A 20,582-nucleotide genomic window follows, 5' to 3' on the forward strand; every position below is an offset into this window, starting at 1 on the left:
TCAATATAATGATATGTCTCAGATAAAAATAAAGGCGCAGTTGATTGCACACTTAACAATACACATGTGACAGATGGCAGACCATCCTTTGTCGCGCCAACTACGGGTTGGAGTCCAGCCCGCGGAAGGTGACTTGTAACTCCTCCACAACACACAGGAATATAGCCAGAATATTGTTGCATGAAAAATTTGTTGCGTATTCCCGTTTTCTATGTCTTTTTCGCTTGCGTGCGGGGATGGAAAGATTAGTCCCCTTTTTATGCTAAGCAAGCGCTCTACCATTTGAGCTAATTCCCCTGGCCATGGATGAACGATGTCCATCGCTCCAAAAGACACCTTCAAGGAGTGACCGCTATTCCAACAGGCTTGAAAAAAAAGAGGCCATCTCTCCTCTGTGTTTAAATATTTAAAAAATAATAATTTATATACATTAGAGTTGTTTGGGGAGGGGTAAATTAAACACAATCTGCTGTGACGTCACGATCATGTTGCATTGTGGTATACAGAGTGGCCTGAAGTGTACGTAAGAAGGAGACTTGCTCCCTCAGTCAAAATTGAAGAGTCGATCTGTCCAAATAAACTTACCTCATCCACTTAATGAAGTTGAATGCATTTCAAAATGGCAGCGGGGGGATTTTCCTGAGAGGAAATGCTTAGGGATGTTTGCAAGTGCGTGTCTAAAAGTGAACTGGAATGCACCCTTAGACTCTGTTTGAAAGCAATTCTTGTCCTAAAGATGGCATTCTTGCTGGCTGTTACTTCGACACAGTGTGATAACGCAGCTACTGGAGTAGTTGCACATGTGCACATGAACGTCATGTTCATGGCGTTCCCCATAGAGTCATAAACTTCAGGTGCAGTGTCTCATTCAGTTCTCAGGGAACCATGGTTAGATTCATAACCCAAGATGCTTCTGTTTTATTAAAGGGGTGGTTGATTGTGATTTCACTTTTCTAAAGTTAGTTAGTGTGTAATGTTGCTGTTTGGGCATAAACAATATCTGCAAAGTTACAAAGCTGAAAAATCATTGCAAAAGGTGATATCATCTTTTAAAATTCTGGCAGTTTATTGCCTACAAAAACAGCTTGTAGGGACTACTACAAGTTACTTCCTGGGTTTGTGATGTAACAAACCCAGATAAACCCCACCCTAGGGAAAAGGCAGCAAAGGGGGCAAGGCCATGGTGCACTGCTTTAGAGAAGAGGAAGAGAAAACTAGAGGTGCACATAAGAATCTATTCATATATTTAATCTTCTAACAATTCTAACGGATTCACAAGTTTCAAAATCAATGTTCTAAAGCAGCCGTTCTTAATACTGGTCCTCGCGTCCCCCTGGTCTGCACATACTCTGCATCTCTCTCTTGTCTCTCAAACTAATAAGCAATATTAACGACACAGTTGTTTACAATACAACTGGAGCACATGCCGCTGAGGTGAGGGGCAGGACGTTTGGACGTGCACTACAGGCAGTTTAGACAATCACAACACACTGGGCTAGCTAACCAATCAGAGCCCATCGCCAATTTCTGAGGGAGGGCCTTCAGAAAAGCAGGAAATGATCAGATGAAGGGACAGAGCAGTGTGGAATAAAGGTAAATTATGTGCAAAATAATGCTTTTCTTTCTTTTTTTTTTCTTTTTCTTTTTTTTTATGAAGCATTAATGTTAGACTGCACCCCATAAACACAATCAAGCCTAGAAAAAAAAAAACACCCCTTTAAATCAGTACTTGAGTAAACATGAACATATCAAAGACAGAAAATGTTTTTATTAGTCCAGAATACAGTACATATAAAATAATCTTAGACAATCAAACGTCAGATAGAAAAAAATATATATTTTGCTATTGACGGTAAAACCTTTAGCTACTGGCTGCAACTGGTTATGAAACTTTTAGATCATAGCATGCAGTAACATTTTAGTTAATACATTTCTCTCAAAAATAAATATATTTGAACTTTGTCACACACATTCCTAAGTACATCTTTATAGTGCTTAGATTTAAAAGCATTTGCAGGCTGATGCTGTAGTTACTTTCTCTTTTGATAAAGTTCATTGCAGACACTCAAAACAACATGGAACATTCTTGAATAATCTGTAGTACTCCTCTTGAATCTGATGATAAATGTACAAACATTTGCAGTTACAGGTACAAAATGGTAAACGGCACACTGAATAATAATTAATGAAATACACTGTACAAATGTATAAAAGAATGTGAACCTTACCCTTCTGGATAGAACGCAAAGGAATATGAAAATGAACATCCCCTGGAACACATTGGCGAATGTAAAGAGGTACGCTGTGAGGGTAGTCTCATATAAGATGTGTATGACACCAAGTGTCCAGGTAACTCCCAGAACAAACAGCAGAGCAATCGCTCCTCTGGCACAAGACCTGAGGAATAATTATTGAGTTCTTTTAAAAATGGTTTGTAATTAGGAGTGTTTCAGGCTGCAGTTTGATTAGTATTTTTTGTATTTAGCTACCCTGACATGCCCTGAGAAAAATAAATTAATTAATTTTACACAGAACCTGCATATTTGGAAATAAACTATGTAAATACAATCGGAACATTACAGAGGATGCGATACAATTTTTTAACACTATATGAAAATGATGAATAGCTTCGTTTACCTGATATTTTCATAGTGACTGATTTCAGGTTTCTTTACTGAAGTGTGACGAAAAACCTTAAAGATGATCACAGCAAATGCCAGCAGATTAACCTGGGAGGGAATAATTGGCTTTGATGTAATATTTGTCCAACAAAAAAAAAAAAAATAAAATATAAACAACAATCAACAATAAATAATAAAAAATAAAAACAAAATAACAATTCTTCTTCTTCTACTTCTTCTTTTTTTAATTTGACAGGTCTAATAAAATAACATTTTAGATATGAATATATAATGTTATAATATTAATAATAATAATAATAATAATAATGAATTTTATTTGTAATGCATTTTTTTAAACCCAAAGTGCTACAGTAAAACTAATACACACACACACACACACAAACACAAAAAACAATATTTTATTTTTTTAATGAAAAAGATCTTTCCCCCATAGTCTTAACTTTGCATGAAGGCTGATAAAGTAAAAGAGAACTGGCAGAGCGGAGAGAGCAAGAAGGAGTATATGAACTTGTAAAAGAGCAAAGATATGCTGGTGCAGTCCCATGTAGTGCTTTGTATGTTAAAATTAGAAATTCCCATGAAGAGGCACAAGTAAGCACACAAGCAGCAGAATTTTGAATGAACTGCAGCCTGTTAAGAGATTTAGCTGGAAGGCCAGAAAACAGGGCATTACAATAATCTAATCTAGATGTAATGAAGGCACGTATAAGCCTTTCTGCATCAGCAAAAGTAAGAAAAGTTCTAAGCCATGCAGTGTTAGTTCACCCAAAATGAAAATTAGTCTGTTATTTACTCACCCTCAAGCCATCCTAGGTGTATATGACTTCTTTCAGACGAATCCATTTGGAGTTATATTAAAAATTGTCCTGGCACTTCTAAGCTCTATCATTGCAGTGGGCAGGTGTTTCTGTTCAACAGTCCAAAACACGTTAAATAAAGTACGTGCATCCGTGAAAAAAACATGCCTCACACAGCTCCGGGGGGTGAATAAAGGCCTCCTGTAGTGAATCCATGCGCTTTTGTAAGAAAAATATCTATATTTCAAACGTAATAAACACTTTCTATCACTTTTGCCATCAGGATAACGTAGGATGCCGGTGTTGCGTGATTAGTGATGAACGTAGAAAGAGAACAAAACAAAACGCAGGTCATGAATAAGAAGTACAAACCGAGGATTTGTAAAGAAAAATGTCGGAGCATTTGATATAAGCAGAGAAAAGACTGGTTTTCCTTTGCTAAAGTAAGGAAACTTTGCTTCTTTTGCTCCTGTAAACAAACTTAAGAGACTAGCATATCTCAGAGGCGTGCGTGCACACATACGTCCTACATCATCCGCTTGAGGAGCTTCCGCTTATAACAGTCAGCAGAAGTAAGAGAAAAGTGTTTATTACGTTTGAAATATGGATATTTTTCTTACAAAAATGCATGGAATCGCCACAGGAGGCCTTTATTCATACCCTAGAGTCATGTGAAGCACATTTTATTATGGATGCGCACACTTTATTTAATGTGTTTTGGACTGTTAAAGAGAAACACCCACCCACTGCAATAATAATGCTTGGAATAGCCAGGACAATTTTTAATACAACCCTGATTTGATTCGTCTGAAAGAAGAAAGTCATATACACCTAGGATGGCTCTGGGGTGAGTAAAACACAGGCTAATTTTCATTTTTGGGTGAACTAACCCTTTAAGATTGTAGAAGGAAATTTTAGAAATGTGTTTTATATGTGCATCAAAAGTTAGTTGAGCATCAAAAATGACACCAAAATTCATAGCTCTGGATGAACTATGCTAGAATCAACAGCCAAACTGATGCCACTGGCCTTACGAGTGGCTGCCACTGTACCAATTAACATCAGTTCAATTTTAGAACCATTCAGTTTTAGGAAATTACTCTGCATCCAGATTCTGATCTTTTCTAGACACTATTCAGTGTAGATAATGTGCAGTGAACACCAGAGCTAGTGGTGATGTAAATCTGGGTATCTTCCGTATAACAGTGGTACCCAAAACCATACTTCCTGATGATCTGCTCAAGTGGTAGCATATAGATATGCTATATATATATATATATATATATATATATAATATATATATATATATATATATATATATATGCTAAACATAATTTGGCCCAATACTGATCCCTGAGGAACTCCCTATCAAACAGGCATGGTATCAGATATATAATTTACCATGCTAACAAACTGGGCATGATTGGTTAAATAAGATTGTATCAAAAGCAGCTCTAAGGTCTAACAAGACCAAATTATTGCATGTCCCTGAATCAGCTGCAATACAAAGATCATTTATAACCCTCACTAAAGCAGTTTTAGTACTCTGCCCTTTCCTGAAACCACACTGAAAAGGTTCAAGAAGACTGTATAGAACTAGGTAATTATTTAACTGAGTGGCCACAACAAGTTCCAACACCTTAGCCAGAAATGGAAGGTTAGAAATTGGCCTGTAGTTAGACAAATCAGATATATCACTGGCAGGCTTTTTAATGACTGAGTTAATGGCAGCTAGTTTTAGTTCTGGAGGAACAACTCCAGAATACAGTGATACATTTGCAATTGAAGTTATATGAGGACAAACAGACTCAAGACAGTCTTTAATGACTGAACAAGGGAGTGGATCTAATATACTATTAGTAGTATTCATATACTCAACTGTACTTATAATAAAGTAAATTCCAACCATTACAAAATTCAAAATAGTTGTGATTGGATGATTTCGAGGCTGAATATCAACTAATTTAACTGAGGTACTAGGGATTAACAAACTGTAAATGCTCTCAGTCTTGCTAATGAAGTAACTGAGAAACTTATTACACTGATCAACAGAAGAGTGAATAATGTCCTTGGCTGGTTTAAGAAGTGTATCAAATTCCCTAAACATAGACTTAGGATTAGTTGCAATGTATCTTTGTGGGATATCAGTGTGCTGTATTAAGAATGCAGCATAATGATAATGTTCACTTTTGTATTGATACTGATTGTATGTGGGTCCTTATGAGTTTAGGTTATAGACGGTCAGTTGCCATTACTGAATACACAATAACACAAGAGAATATACTCACGATAATGATCAGACAGGCTGGTCCTATGAAACTCCAGATGAAGTTATTTTCAGTGCTTAGCCAACACCTTAACAAGATATTAATAACACAAGATAATTATTGAAAAACTAGATTTACATTGTCTGAAGAAAATGTGAGTGAAGCAAGGCTTAAATACTATCCATTTTTTTTTCCAACACGAACACTTTGTACAGTTAAAATAAATGGAAGCAGCAGACATCATAAGCCTTGCACATTTAAGTTAAAAATCTTCACACCCATGCTTATGTTAACAATAACACAGATTGCTCATATCAACAGTGATTTCCTTAACAAATACCACAAAATTAAAATACTTATAACTTACACAGTACTGGTGCCATAATATTTATGACCAAGAGTTGCGGATATTGCAACAACCACGGCAGGACTTCCATAACCAAATAAGTAGAAGTTACGGTGGAGAAAACCTTTGTTATAGATGACGCCAACAACAATGAGATATAAATGGATCCCCTCTATACACATCCAAGCAAATGCAGCCAAAAAGAAATAGTGCAGCAGGCCAGCGATAAGAGAACAGAACCACTGAAAGAGGTATTGAACAAACAAGTATTAATATTACAATATTACTTAATACATGCTGCATTTTTTAAGAGTTTATGGGCCAGTTTTACTAACAGCTTGTGCCAGAGCAAACCATCTTTTGGTGTTAAGACAGTACTGTCAGGTTTTACTAAGGGCGTTCTGAAAAGGTGTGGACACAGTTATTTTTGTGCCTGACCTTATTGAATATGCATTTGTAGGAGTTCACATTTCAGAAGCAAAATGTATGGGAGATGAGTATTCAAACGAATCATGCGACGAGATTTACTAACGCCTGTGCTTGTCAAATTACTGGTATTTGCACCATTATTTAATGTCCAAAAAAAGCTGTTTTGCAATTGAAAAGGCTGAGGAGGCACTGCAGAGAACTGAGAGTGCGTAATAGAATGGAGAGGATTTTTTCCACACATATTTATTTATTTGGAATGTTAGAATAACACAAAAACATAAAATTCAGGAGTCACGCAATACCAGCTTCTGGCTATCTTTAATTTATTATGCCCAACATAATTTTCAACATATAAGTCTTTATTCTATATTTGCGACTAGCCTAATTTGCACTGCTCTTGGTATATCGCGTTGGTCGATATGTAAATAAGATGTTGTGTCTGTGTTCTTTAATTTACGCATTGTTAGTAAATTAGTCACCTGTAGAAATTTCCACGGCCATTGGCGCTGTTTTGGAACTGCTCTCTCACGCTAATTTGCACAGTTTAGTAAAACTGGCCCCAAGTCTCCATCTGACACATTAATAAAGTGTGAAGAGTGAACCTTATGTGCAATCTTGTTAATTCCAATAAGGAAGATGAACTGGGCCATGAAGAGGCTGCAGCACAGGTTCTTGTGGATCGTGGTTCTGGTGTTCTGGATGTCTCGGAAGAACCAGAAGGTGAAGATACACATGGACAGGCAGATGATGGAGATCACCATTCCCAGCTGCGTTATTCTCGTCAGAACATTATAGTGTGCAAGCAACTGCATACAATAGAACAGGAACAGGCCAGATTTACAAATTTGCTCTTTTTATTATTATTATTAAATTATTTATTTATTTTTATTTGCAGGATTCTTTGATAAAATATTAGAAGGTTGGGGATTCTTTGATGGAAATTTAAAAGAACATGTTAATTTAAAGGGGTCATTAACAGAGAAATCAAAATCCCCTTGATCTTTTGACATATAGAGGTCATTGTATAATAAAAACATCTTAATAAAAATAAGTTTCAGATTTCAAAACCCTTCGTTTTAGTCTAAAAACAGCTTATAGTGAAGCCAGTCTGGCAAAATGACAGGTTGTGGAATGTGCCACTCTATGATTAAATAATGTGGATAAGTACCACCTAAGATTGAAACTAAAAGACAATGCTGTGCCGAATATATTGGATCCAACAGTTGCAATACACAAGTGAGAGTAACTGTTTATATTAAGTGGTCATAATTGCTTTGTCTGTTATTACAGGTCATTTGATATGTACTGAGAATTGATGCATTTTTAACCTAAATCACAACAGTGTCCATCTGTGAAGGATGTAGGCTTTCAAACATACACAACTATTGTCCAATCATAGCAGTGGGCGTTTACTTCCAAGTCTACAACCCGTCTATTTAAACAGAGCGCTCTGATGAGGGGAGTTAAAAACAGGTGAGAAATTAGACTATTACTTCAAAATTAAGATGTTTTTTTGATGTAAAAATCTTGATAACATTATAAAAGGACATCAGAGAACATTACAAAATAATAAAAAAGGCAGTTCATGACCTCTTTAAAATATATTTTCTTGTAACAATGTAAAAGTCTTCAGGGGGACTTTCTGACACTTTAAAAATATAAATAAATAAACAAATAGTTGATTTTTGGTATCTAATGCATCCAAGTACTTTCTTGGGGGACACAGCATTTTTTTTAGAGGACCAGTAGGGGGCAGCAGTAGCTCAGACTTACATTGGCTTGAGCAGAGGACATGAGAATAGCGAAGTATGTCAGCTGATTACAGGAACATGAAGTGTGTGTGGCATTCACATGAATGCGTGTACAGCCGTCCAAACTCCAGTGTCCCATCATGCTCTGGGAATACTCCCAAAATGCACACTTAGTCTCATCAAGTGCAGCATCTATCTCCTTTATGAAAAAGCAAAACTCATTCAGTACATTAAATTAAAATTACATTCTATTTCAAATTAATTAATAAATCAGCCAAACTGCACCTGTGTGTGTTTGAGAGTGAAGGTCACATTGTTCAGTGCAAATGTCTTTGGGTTACTGATGGCTGCTGCTATTACTGGCGAATTAACTATAATTTCACCCGCTGCTGCATAGCGAGAGTAATCGGCCACACCAGGGTCATCAGCGGTCTTTAAAAGATCCCCAATATTGTTATAAATGAGAAATACAATGGAGGTGCTGCCTACAGCAGAGACAGAACAAGACATAGAAAAAAGAAATACATTTTAATCATTTGGTGCATTTGTATTCAATTTGCTGTGAAGGTTAAAGAAAGATCTTTTACAAACCGTTAGTGTTTTTCTCTTTTGAGTTCTTAGGGTTCAACGAAATGTAGTTTCCTTGGATGTTTGTAGAAACTGGTTGCTTATGTGCTTGGTGGGGTTCAAATGTGTATAGTTTCATTTCTAGAAAACACAATGATTAGCACCTTTTATCACTCAAAGGTTAAAATAAATATTGTTAAATCATGGTATTATATACAAAGTGTATCCTACAGCTGTTCTATCCATAAGATTAGCAGTATATGAAATGAGTATATGAAAATGAGTCATGCACTGCATGAAAAATTATAATCCATACACTCTAAGAAAAAACGTACAAAAGCTGTCACTGCAGCAGTACCCTACTATAAAGGTAATACTATACACATTTTAGAGATAAATAAGTTACAAAGGTGTACATTTTGAAGGGGTACCACCCTATTTACAGCTTTTGTACCTTGTTTTTTTTGTCCTGAGAGTGTAGAAAAATAGAAAATGTATGGGTTATTATCTTCCAAGACATTATCCATTAAGTTTACTGACATTTCCTTTAACCCCACTCTCTTACAAATATCTATGGTTCCATGAAGAACCTTTAATCTCCATGAAAACTTTCCACTGCACAAAAAGTTATTTATAGTGGAAAAGGTTATAAAAATGTTCTTCAGACTAGGATAAAAATGTTTGTTTAAGAGCTGTCCACTTAAAGGTTCAGGTTCTGAAAAACCTGTGAAAAATTAATATGGAAAATACCTTTACATTAACTCTGTACATTCTATTTTAATGAAGTGTGGTAGGTCATGTTTTAGGCTTCAGATGTCTCACCTACTTCACCAGCATCCACCTGCATCTGCGTCGTGTGTGTGTATCCAGCAGACAGCGCCAGTGTTTCCCTCTCTGCTGTGTGAAGGAGTGTGGTGACATAATATTTCCTCAAATCCTCATTTATCTTGTCCCATTCCACCTTTTCATCCTTCTCAACTAAGTTATTCACACTGAAAACCAGATTCTACCAGAAAAATCCAGAAAACACAAAACAAACAATGATTTAAGTTCCAAACATATAACATATTTAATTGGTGTCTACTAATGCAGTTGTGTAAGTCATTACTATACTTAGTGTTTCTTTGGGGGTTATGCTTTTTAATGTATACTTTTTGGTGTAAAACATTCAGGCTTACTAAAATCAGCAGGTGTGTTTTTCTCTTCTTGCTTGTATGTGAAAGGGCACATAAATTACCGTGATTGTTTCATTGATGTGTTCCTCAGACTCATCTCCAGGACTTATTTTATGGCTGGCCATGGCCTTGATGTATGACATGAGGAGAACAGGAGAGAGGTCATCTGATGTTTGATGTCTTATCTCTTTCAGACGCTCTGGAGTTGACAGATTAATCATCTACAGTCCAGAGAGAGGTAAAGAGTTTTAAAATTCACTCATTGTTTGGTATATGATACATCATGAATGATGGCATTTAAAAGATTACACATCACAGGGAAGATGCAGACAATACACAGCTGTCTTGTCATATTTAAATCATAGGCCTGGATCAGCAAACACAATAAAAAAAACTCTATATATGTATAAACTTCCTCAGACAAATTTGGTTATAGCATAATTAGTCTATTAGAATGAGAGGTCACAATACATATAACAAGGCAAAAGAGAATCATTTATCATAATCATTTAGATAATTGTCTAGTATTTGCTATGAGAGGAACTGCAGATCTGCAGCTTCACCAGCAGAGGACACTATTCTCTCACACTTACATCAAAACTGTGAATCTGTAAGGATGAAGGACCAAATGCTGTAAAGACCTAAAAGCAGTTGTATATACATGTAATATGTCTAAAATATTTATTATTATAATTATCAGTGTGTGTGTGTGTGGATTACTTTTTCCAAGTAACTAGTAAAGTAAAACATTACTTTTAAATTTACAAGAAAATATCTGAGTTGCTTTTTTTCAAATAAGTAACACAAGTTACTTTGTTTTCCAATTCATTCTCTGACAGCTCTCCTGTCCCTGTATTGAGAGAAATTGGGAGTGAGGTACAGAGATAGAAGCACTTCCTTTAGGCTCAGGCTTATTAAAGGGTTACTCCACCGCAAAATTAAAATTTTGTCTTTATTTACTTACCATCATGTTGTTCCAAACCCATAAAAGCTTTGTCCGTCTTCGGAACACAATTTAAGATATTTTGGATGAAAATCGGGAGGCTTGAGACTATTCCATAGACTGCCAGATTAATAACACTGTCAAGGTCCAGAAAAGTATGACAAGCATCGTCAGAATAGTCTGCCATCAGTGATTCAACCGTAATGTTATGAAGCGACGAGAATACTTTTTGTACACGAAGAAAACACTTTTCATACTTTTCTGGACCTTGACACTGTTATTTATTTGGCAGTCTATGGGACAGTCTCAAGCCTCCCGGTTTTCATCCAAAATATCTTAAATTGTGTTCCGAAGACGGACAAAGCTTTTATGGGTTTGGAACGACATGGGGGTAAGTGAATAATGACAGAATTTTCATTTTGGGATGGAGTATCCCTTTAATCTCACTTTTGGTGTGAAAGGTCCTTTACAGTTGACAAAAAATTTAACTTTTTTATTTTTTTGTTATTAAAAATAATTGTAATTATGTTTTTAATATATCATCTTCGTTTTATAACTTAATATTAAAGTTGCTATTTTCAATTTTGTGAAGTGTAAATGAAATGAAATGAAATCAAAATGAAATGAAATGAAATGAAATTAAAGTGATATATATGGGTGTTCCTGTGTGGCCTATCACACCATTCCTGAAATATTGAAGACATTTCCTAAAACACTCCATCCATCCTGATTGTTATATGACAAATATCTCATGACAAAACCTCCAGAGCAGCTGTTTCCTGAAATAGAGATGTTCTCAGCAAGGTAAGAGGAAAAACATCTGAGAGGGATGTGACTACACAGATGTCCATTATCATCGAGTCTAAAAGCTTTTTACCTATAACCCACATTAGACTTTTAAAATAAAGACAGGAATTATCTTGAATAGATGCACAGAAAGCAGCACTGTCACATTCTGCACATTTTTTTTCCAACTAATTTTGGGTTTAAATAAATTATAGCCATAAAAAATAACTACATCTATACAGTTATTTACAGCCAAGATTAAAAATTATAAATATTCATAATATATATACTACAGTTCAAAAGTGTGGGTTCATTATGATTTATTTATTTTAATTCAACATGGATGCATTACATTGAAAAGCAAGAGTAAATTTATTTAAAATATTACAAAAATATTTCTATTTCACATAAATGCAGTTTGTTTTAACTTTCTCAAAAATGTATCATACTTGCCAGCAAAACTGTATTTAACATTGATAATAATAATGTGTTTCTTGAGCTGCAAACCAGCATATTAGAATGATTTTTGATGCTGAAAATTCAGCATCATATGAATAAACAACATTTGAAAATATATTTCATAAAAAAAAAAAGTTATTTTAAATTGTACTGTATATCTGCAGTATAGACAGGTTTCATGACAAAATGCTTTTTTTTTTAGTTTGATCATCTCTTGGCATATTATTATTATTATTATTATATCATATGTTGTATTATGGCAAGATTAAAAAGTTGAGTATTTGCCATTTCTTGTATCATTAGCAATCTTAAATAACAATATATACAGTAATAAAAATGGATTACTATGTGACTATTATGTGATATCTTGAAGTAAAGCGAATCCTTCACATAAATAATGTAACTCACTATTTCCATAAAAGGTTCATAATGTACAAATATTATGTGAAGTAAAGTGTATACTCCACTCACTCTTTCCAGTGTTTTGCTAACAGCATTATCGATACATCTGTGGTCCAGATGGCAGTGCTTCTTCGGGTTCTCTGACACAAACACAAAAACACATGACGCATTTATATGGGCAACTAATATTAGGTTTACCTTTCACTTGTTTTAAAATGTGCCAAAATGTTCAAACAAGCACATGAGGGAAAATGAAATGTAAAATTCACAGCAAGATTATTCACAAAATTCAGATTCTGATACACTTTATACTAAGAGCAGAGTGTAACTTTACAGTTCTCACCTCTGCAGTCCGTCCCGTTTTTAGGCGTAAACCAGAGCCCTGCTGTGGACGTATAACCTCTCATACATGAGCAGATGAAGGAGCCGTTTGTGTTGTGGCATTTAGAAAATGGTCCACATCTACCAGCATCCATACACTCATCAATATCTGCAATTCAAATAATAGCTGAGCTCATCTTCACTATTATAGAGTTAGTTATATACCCTTCTTCTTGGCATTCATACATTTTTTTTTTTAAGTCTATGTAGTGTCCAGATACCTTCTGGACCCATTCTGTGGTGTACGATTGATTCATACCTTTACAGTTGGTCCCATCATTCGTTTGAAATTGCTGTTTTCCATTTGATGTGAATCCAGACAAACAGGTACAGTAGTAATGTCCAATAGTGTTGTTGCATGTAGCATTCGGCCCACATATTCCGGTTACATTCTCACACTCATTGTCATCTGTGAAGGTTCATATAAGCAGATCCATTACTGAAAAGCAGCAGCTCTATGCACTGAAGTGTTCCAAACAGAGAATTGCAAAATTCTGAAATGTTAGGAATAACTAGTGTTTTCTGAAAGTGTCTGATGTAGTTTGAGTACTTGGCAATTTGACATTAGGAATAAAGCTTTGCTAGGCTATTACTACAGTGCTACAGTATGTGTGGTTGATAAGCAGTTGCTAGTCTGTCTGCTAGACTTTTTTTCCCCTCAGAAATTCACAAAAAATGGTCCAAGGTTAGCAATTTTGAATGGTTCTGTTGAGTGAATAATTCAATGACTCATTTGTATAAGAAACTTGTCATCTAATATCAAAATATATAACCTGCAGGAAAGATCACAGAAAAAGATCCCTAACTAATTATAAACACTTATAATTAATGGGGGCAGCTGTGGCCTAATGGTTAGAGATTTGGACTTGTAACCAAAAGGTTGCAGGTTCGAATCTCGGTACTGGCAGGAGTTGTAGGTGGGAAGGAGTGAATGAACAGCGCTCTCTTCCACCCTCAATACCCATGGCTGAAGTGCCCTTGAGCAAGCCACTGAACCCCCAGTTGCTCCCCGGGCGCAGGATATAGCTGCCCACTGCTCCGGGTGTGTGTTCATGGTGTGTTCACTTCTCACTGCTGTGTGTGTGCACTTGGATGGGTTAAATGCAGAGCACCAATTTCGAGTATGGGTTACCATACTTGACAAATGTCATGACTTTCACTTTCACTTATGTCAAAATCACATTGCAATCACTAACTGTCATATAAAACTTTGTATGAAACTATCTAGAGTTTAAAGTTGTAAGGTGGACCTAAACTGTCTGTTTCTCAATTTGTCTCAAACTCTTTTTTTTTTTTTTTACCTGAATTAAAGGTCCCAGTAATAAAATACATGTTCTTAATGATTTCAGTATTATAGTAATGACTTGTATAGTAATGATTTGTAAATGACTCATACAATACTGGATGGCAATCTCTTCTGTTTGAATTTGTTACTTTTAATAACAAAAGCACTAAAGTGCATTTACCATTTTGTTTTAATGCAATAAAATAAATGGCAAACCCTGGCAATTGTTGATTCCATCGCCAGTGAACCCTTGTTTGCAGAAACAGGCGCTTTTAGTGCCGTTGTTCCGTGTGCAGCTGGCATTCTGGTGACAGAGGTGGCAAATGTCTTCAAATATGCATGGATCCAGCACACTTGAAAACCAGGCTTTAAGAGATAATATATAATAGCAACACAATTATTCTCAAAGACACACATGAATTAAAGCACTTAATGGGGATGTTCAAGGCTAGATGTGCACATGGCAAACTGGTAAATATAAAGTAAACATAAAATGTCAAATTAAACGAATGCTTTTTTTCTGTTCTATATCTTTGTCTCAAACACCTATCATAACTAATTTTTTTCCCCCCATTTCTGTTCTCCAAATGAAAAATCCAATACAGTCATATTTTTTTGCAATATCTGTTGTGATGAACACAGTAAATGAACACAATACAATCACACTGGCATACTTTAAGATAAGAAATAACTGTATAATGAAGACAGATTTTGGTTGAAAGGTTCTACTGTGTTTAAAGTACAATCTTATTTTTGTTTTTGTAAAAGTCAAATAAATAAGTAAGTAAATAAATGTCCTGGCCATATGGAAACATACAAAGCTGAAAGTGAATATTTTAAGGTATGTCCAAAATAAAGATCAAAAATAAAGACATTGTGAACAATAGTGTTGCCTGGGGTGAAACGTGTGAGAACTAATCACGATCTCCCCCAAATTAGACTACACAATGTATTCATTTATTTAATATAATTTGATTTATTTATGGTGATCATAAAAGGTAAACAGAGTGACTTACCAGCGAAAAGCAGGAGTTTCATTGGAGATCTGTGGAAAAACTCCATTTCGGAGTTGAGTCTGGAATGTCTTTAAGCAGTACGTGAATATCTGTTGTGACGCACGATACTTCCTTATGTCAGCTTCCTGTTTCTCTAATCCTGACCCTTCCTGTCCATTTCAATCAACTCACAAAAACACAGAGGGACACGACAACTCATCCTCATACACACACACACACACACACACACACACACACACACACACACGGATGCCACTATTGTAACTTAACAAACACAATAACACAAACAAAATACTGATGATAGCAGTCTAAATGTCTCAGGCTACTAATGAAAATGCTTTAGCAAAAAAGTATGAACCAGTACTTGAAGATTCATGTGATCAAGTACGATTGGAGAACGTTCCAATTTGTGTGCCTCAATGAAAGCAAGTACAAAGTAAGCAAGTTCAAATAGTCAGCGTCACACATCTTAAATCTTCTAGCCTAATCTTATTCATTTCATTTTGTAATCTTTCTTTGTTTTACATTTTAAACTTTATTTTTCGGGTTTATTATCACAATTCAGATTCTAATTATGTCATTTAAATGTATCATTTATATTACTGGGTTACAAAGTAGCTCAATCTTGCAGCCAAAAACATTATCCCTGGACATGTCTATAAGCTATAAGAGTTGGGTGGAGGTGTATTTTTAACCACAGACCTCTTTGTTCTAAACGTCTGCAAGAAATGTGTGTTTGAAGATAAGAAACAGAACCACTGAGGACTGGCTGGATCACAACACCCACTAGATGACTTCACACTAGCCAGAACTAAAGAGAAACTTTGACCTTTTTCAGGATTGCTTAATACTGTCTCATACCAGATGCCAGCGGTCCCAAAAAGTATTTGGACACTTAAACAGTCTGAATGTCATTGCATTAGATAACAAAATGTCAAACCAAGCAGCATCTGCAAACAAATGATTTTAGAGACTTTTTTCTCGCTTCTGTATTGTGCTTCACTTCAGAGCCATTACTTTGCAATGACTTTTACTAACTGGTCTTTAGGTGTTTTGTGTGTGTGTGAAATGTTTATGTAAAGGTCAATTCTAGAATTCTGGTTGGTATGAGTTGATGTGATTTTTGGCCTGTGAAATAACCGATTATAACATGAGCAGAGAAATCACAGATTTATGTCAGCTGATTTCTTTGGAAATGTATATAGCTAGATAGACTGAGTAAAGATAATAACTGTAACATGAATAGAATCTCTCACAGTGTTCTGGGTCTGCTTGTAACTTTTATCCCAGTGTGACCCGTGACAGCCTGATGGGTGCGGCTTTTCCTTCTGCCTTCAAACAATAAGACGGGACCTTCTGCCCGCCACACTTCCGCTCTATATTGGGATGGTGTTTACTGTAAGCACTGAATAGGCTGTCACACGGTTGATATTGACTGCCCCCTTGTGGCTAATATTGTATGAAAGAGACGCCATACTTTGTTAAAAGGGTTAAAATTTGCAGTTCAAAGAATTTACTCTTTCTTATGGTAAACTGCAAAACATGACACAACCCAGGTTGTACTCATAAAATAAACAAATAAGAAAGAAAGAAAGAAAGAAAGAAAGAAAGAACTTTTATGTATTTTAACTGTTAACTATTTTAAATTGCAATAACATTTCACAAAATTACATTTTTTTCTGTATTTTTGATCAAATAAATACAGCCTTGATAAACATTTTTTACCATTTTTCTGTTTTGTTTTTAGAGAATATGTAAAAAACTAAATAATAATAATAATAAATAAATAATAAAATAAAATAAAATAAAATAAAATAAAATAAAATAAAATAAAATAAAATAAAATAAAATAAAATCTTACTGTTGTAAAACGAAAGAATTTGTCAGACCTGGATTAATTTTCTGAAGAACGGTGGGCAGTTAAAAAAAAAAAAAGATCCCTCTATTTGTGATAAAACAATTCATGTTTTGCAAATTCTGCAAGGTTTCTGTAATTTTTTTTAATTTTATTTTTTACCACAACTGTATATACAGTATCTGTCAAAAGCCTGGAAACGTTATGATTTTTAAATATTTTATGAGCAAAAAATCTGTATTTATGTGCAAAAAAAAATAAAAAATACCTGCAAAAACACTAATATTGCAATTTAAAATAATTCGTTGCATGATCATTCAGATAGATATGTTAATTAGAAAAAGTTAAATAAACCATTTCAATGTTTTGTCCTTTATGTAGCGTGGTTTGGTAAGTCAGTATTCATGGCTGTCTTTGTTGTCCTCTATCTCACCTTCACAAATAAAGCTGCACCAAGATCCTTTTAACTTTGGCATATGAGCCTACATTATACAGCCACAGCAAAATAGTCTGCTGGCACTGTAGTGAAGTCTAGACTGTGTTTGAGGATCACATTGATGGTTGTGAAACTCTAAACAAATTAAACTGTATATTGCGATTTTCTCTGAGACTGAAGTTTCAAGATGAGTAAGCACTCAAAGACCAGTCCTTATAAAGCACTGCCCCTCCTGCCTCAAACTCTCATAAATATATTTGTCTTGCCTGTCTTTGCCTGAGATTCACCACAGTTGACTGAACTAATCCATATTCCCTGCAGTTTAAGGGCAGTATTTCCATTTTGAGAACCACTTTTCTTGCGAATTTGCACATGCCTCATGGGCAGCGAGTGTGGACAAATGCATCATTTGCTCTCCTGTGACGTGTAGCTCATTTTAAACCTGAAAGCAAGAACTGAGGAAGACACTTTCTGACCCTGCAAGAGGATGCGTTCCACTTGCCAGTGTGCTCCTGTGTGTGCATACATACATATGAGACCAATGGCAAATTCAGATGAAACGATAGTGGAATTGTTGGACTGCAAAGGAATTGTTTTTGCTGAATTTTTAAAGCACTGCTCTTTAAATTATTTGGGCTTGAGTTTCTTCTAGTAAAACAGGGACTGATTATTTGACTTTGCTTTGAGTTATCAGTTTAGACTATGATACTAGTTTTTTCTTTTTTCTTTTAAATATTTAAAATAAGGCTTGTAATATACCCTACTTCATTATTGCTATTGTTTCTTGTTATACAAGCTCAATTTTAAACATCATTGTGTTTCAAAATGCTGTTCATTAATGCCAACGTCTATGCAACTAGACTTTAAGCATGAAAAATTATTACAGACACTGTAGTGATTGGAATGTGACATCACACTCGGAGTCTTTTACTATAAATAAATAAATAAATAAATAAATAAATAAATAAATAAATAAACCTTCTCCTCCACTTTACTGTAACACTGCAATGCTGCAAACTAAAAGTTTGCATTCATTTAATGGAGCTAATAGTACAATGTGACGTGTCAATATTCTGTTGGTCTCTTCTGTTGGTTATTGCTAGCTACCTGAATACTTACGCATCTAGGTAACTGTAGGACTCTGTTCAAATCCAAAAAATGCTCTGCAGGCAGCATATGGAGGTAGGCAACAAAGCACGTCCATAGCCTGTCTGCTGAGATAACTTCATCTGGTTGATATTTGAAAGTAGGCATAGATATGTTCTTATGATATCCCACAATCCTGTGCATTTGATTCCATGACAGTTGAGGTAAAGAATAAATGTCATCTGAAAGTTTTTGGCTGGTTTTCAGTTTTTGTGTATGTAATTTATTTTTTTTTTATCAAATTTTTCCACTTTTTACATCATTTCTAGTGATCAATTAGTATTGTAGTAATTAAATATTTGCTTAGTTATCAACAAAGCACTCTCTGTTTCACTGTAGATCACTAGACTGCATCAGAAGTCTGTGCGAAATTATTTGTGGGGTGTACGTTTGTGCGAAAATGGTGCCTGAGCAATACACAGACACTTCCGAATGGGCATGAATGGAGAAAGATAATAGCTATAGTTATAGCTATAGTGGAGACCAGAGAAGTGGATGAGTTTCTTTATTATATTGATTCCTATATTGTATTTCCCATTGACAAGGGATGAAACACACACACACATATATGTGTGTGTGTGTGTGTGTGTGTGTGTGTGTGTATATATATATATATATATATATATATAATTTTGACTTATAATTTTGCCTTGCGAAAGTATTCATACCCCTTATTTTTTTCACATTTTGTTATGAAGCATTCGACTCTCTAACTCTAGTACTCTCTATTCTAATTATGTTCTTTAAAAAAAACAAAACAAAACAAAACAAAAAACTATCACTAGCTTCTGTTTTTTTTGTGTATTCTATCTGTTTGTTTTATTTTTATTTATTATACAATTAACAAAAAGCAAAAAAAGGCCCCTATCACTAGCTTGCTCTATTCTTTTTCTGTTCTATCTGTTTTCTTTTTATCTATTAAATAATAAAATAAAAACTTGCTACGTGTACTGCGTTAGGCTAACTGAGACTTAGACTGAGACTACTGTAAGTCATTGCACTTGCATATTATAGCTCTTTTATTGATTTTGATTGCTTCCATTGTCCTCATTTGTAAGTCACTGGATAAAAGCGTCTGCTAAATGACTAAATGTAAATGTATGTAAATGTAAATTGTAATTGTCCACTCCTAATTACCACACACCTGTGCTTAATTAATATGGTCTGATAATTTGAAGTATATGTACCCCCAAATTTTGATTTCAGATTAGACTCTCCTTGGTTCATAGAACTTCCTTAGAGAATATTAGCTCAAGTAAGAATGCAACAGGTGAAGCAGAGCTCCTGAAGGTGGTCTCTGATCAGGGAAGCTTTCTCAGAGCCAGTTGGCACAGCTAGGAAGGTGCTACATCAGACTGCTTCCCCCTCCCCAAACCTCTGTAGATCCTCCAGAATCATCATCTGTTCCCAGTCTTTCTACCTGATCAACAACATAAACTTCCAGAGAGGTTTGATGGATCTTCTGTTCTTTGCAGGGGCTTCCTTCTCCAATGCTCTCTGCATATTGGAAGTGCACTGGAGTGGGCAACTACAAGTTTGTAGACAGAAATTGAGCAGAACCGTTCTTGTGGTGTTTGTGGCATGATCCCAAGACCATCAAGGAGCTGCAAAAATCGTAGCAGATTGTAGATTGGAGTATGACTTCTGCCCTGGCTTTACAGAGGTTGAAAGAACTCCACTTGACTGGGGAGCTCATGAATATTTCCTCATCCTTACAGACCACCGAGACCTTGAGTACATAAGGACAGCCAAGGAGTTGAATGCACATTTGTGGCGAAAGAAGGTTCTTCAGATTATAAAAAAAGGTAAGAAAAAGATGCTTCTTTAAAGAACCTTTGACTAAATGTTTTTTGTGGAACCAAAAATGGTTCTTCTATGGCATCACTGTGAAGAACATTT

The 20,582-nt window shown here is 35.2% G+C and overlaps 1 protein-coding gene across 1 annotated transcript; it reads right to left on the reverse strand.

Moving 5' to 3' along the window:
- Window positions 1–1,748: 1,748 nt before the first annotated feature.
- adgrl4 (adhesion G protein-coupled receptor L4) lies at window positions 1,749–15,401 on the reverse strand. Its single transcript, XM_019112602.2, has 16 exons — window positions 15,247–15,401; window positions 14,447–14,596; window positions 13,205–13,354; window positions 12,908–13,054; window positions 12,634–12,704; window positions 10,037–10,195; window positions 9,622–9,805; window positions 8,824–8,940; window positions 8,518–8,717; window positions 8,255–8,431; window positions 7,084–7,287; window positions 6,074–6,294; window positions 5,728–5,794; window positions 2,638–2,729; window positions 2,229–2,397; window positions 1,749–2,115 (listed from the first exon to the last, which is right to left on the reverse strand). Exons 1-16 carry the CDS (start codon window positions 15,290–15,292, stop codon window positions 2,053–2,055), a joined length of 2,217 nt encoding a protein of 738 aa, XP_018968147.2. The 5' UTR covers window positions 15,293–15,401; the 3' UTR covers window positions 1,749–2,052.
- Window positions 15,402–20,582: the final 5,181 nt, after the last annotated feature.

Source organism: Cyprinus carpio, chromosome B11 (assembly GCF_018340385.1).
Source record: "Cyprinus carpio isolate SPL01 chromosome B11, ASM1834038v1, whole genome shotgun sequence".
In the NCBI taxonomy this organism is placed as follows: domain Eukaryota; kingdom Metazoa; phylum Chordata; class Actinopteri; order Cypriniformes; family Cyprinidae; genus Cyprinus; species Cyprinus carpio.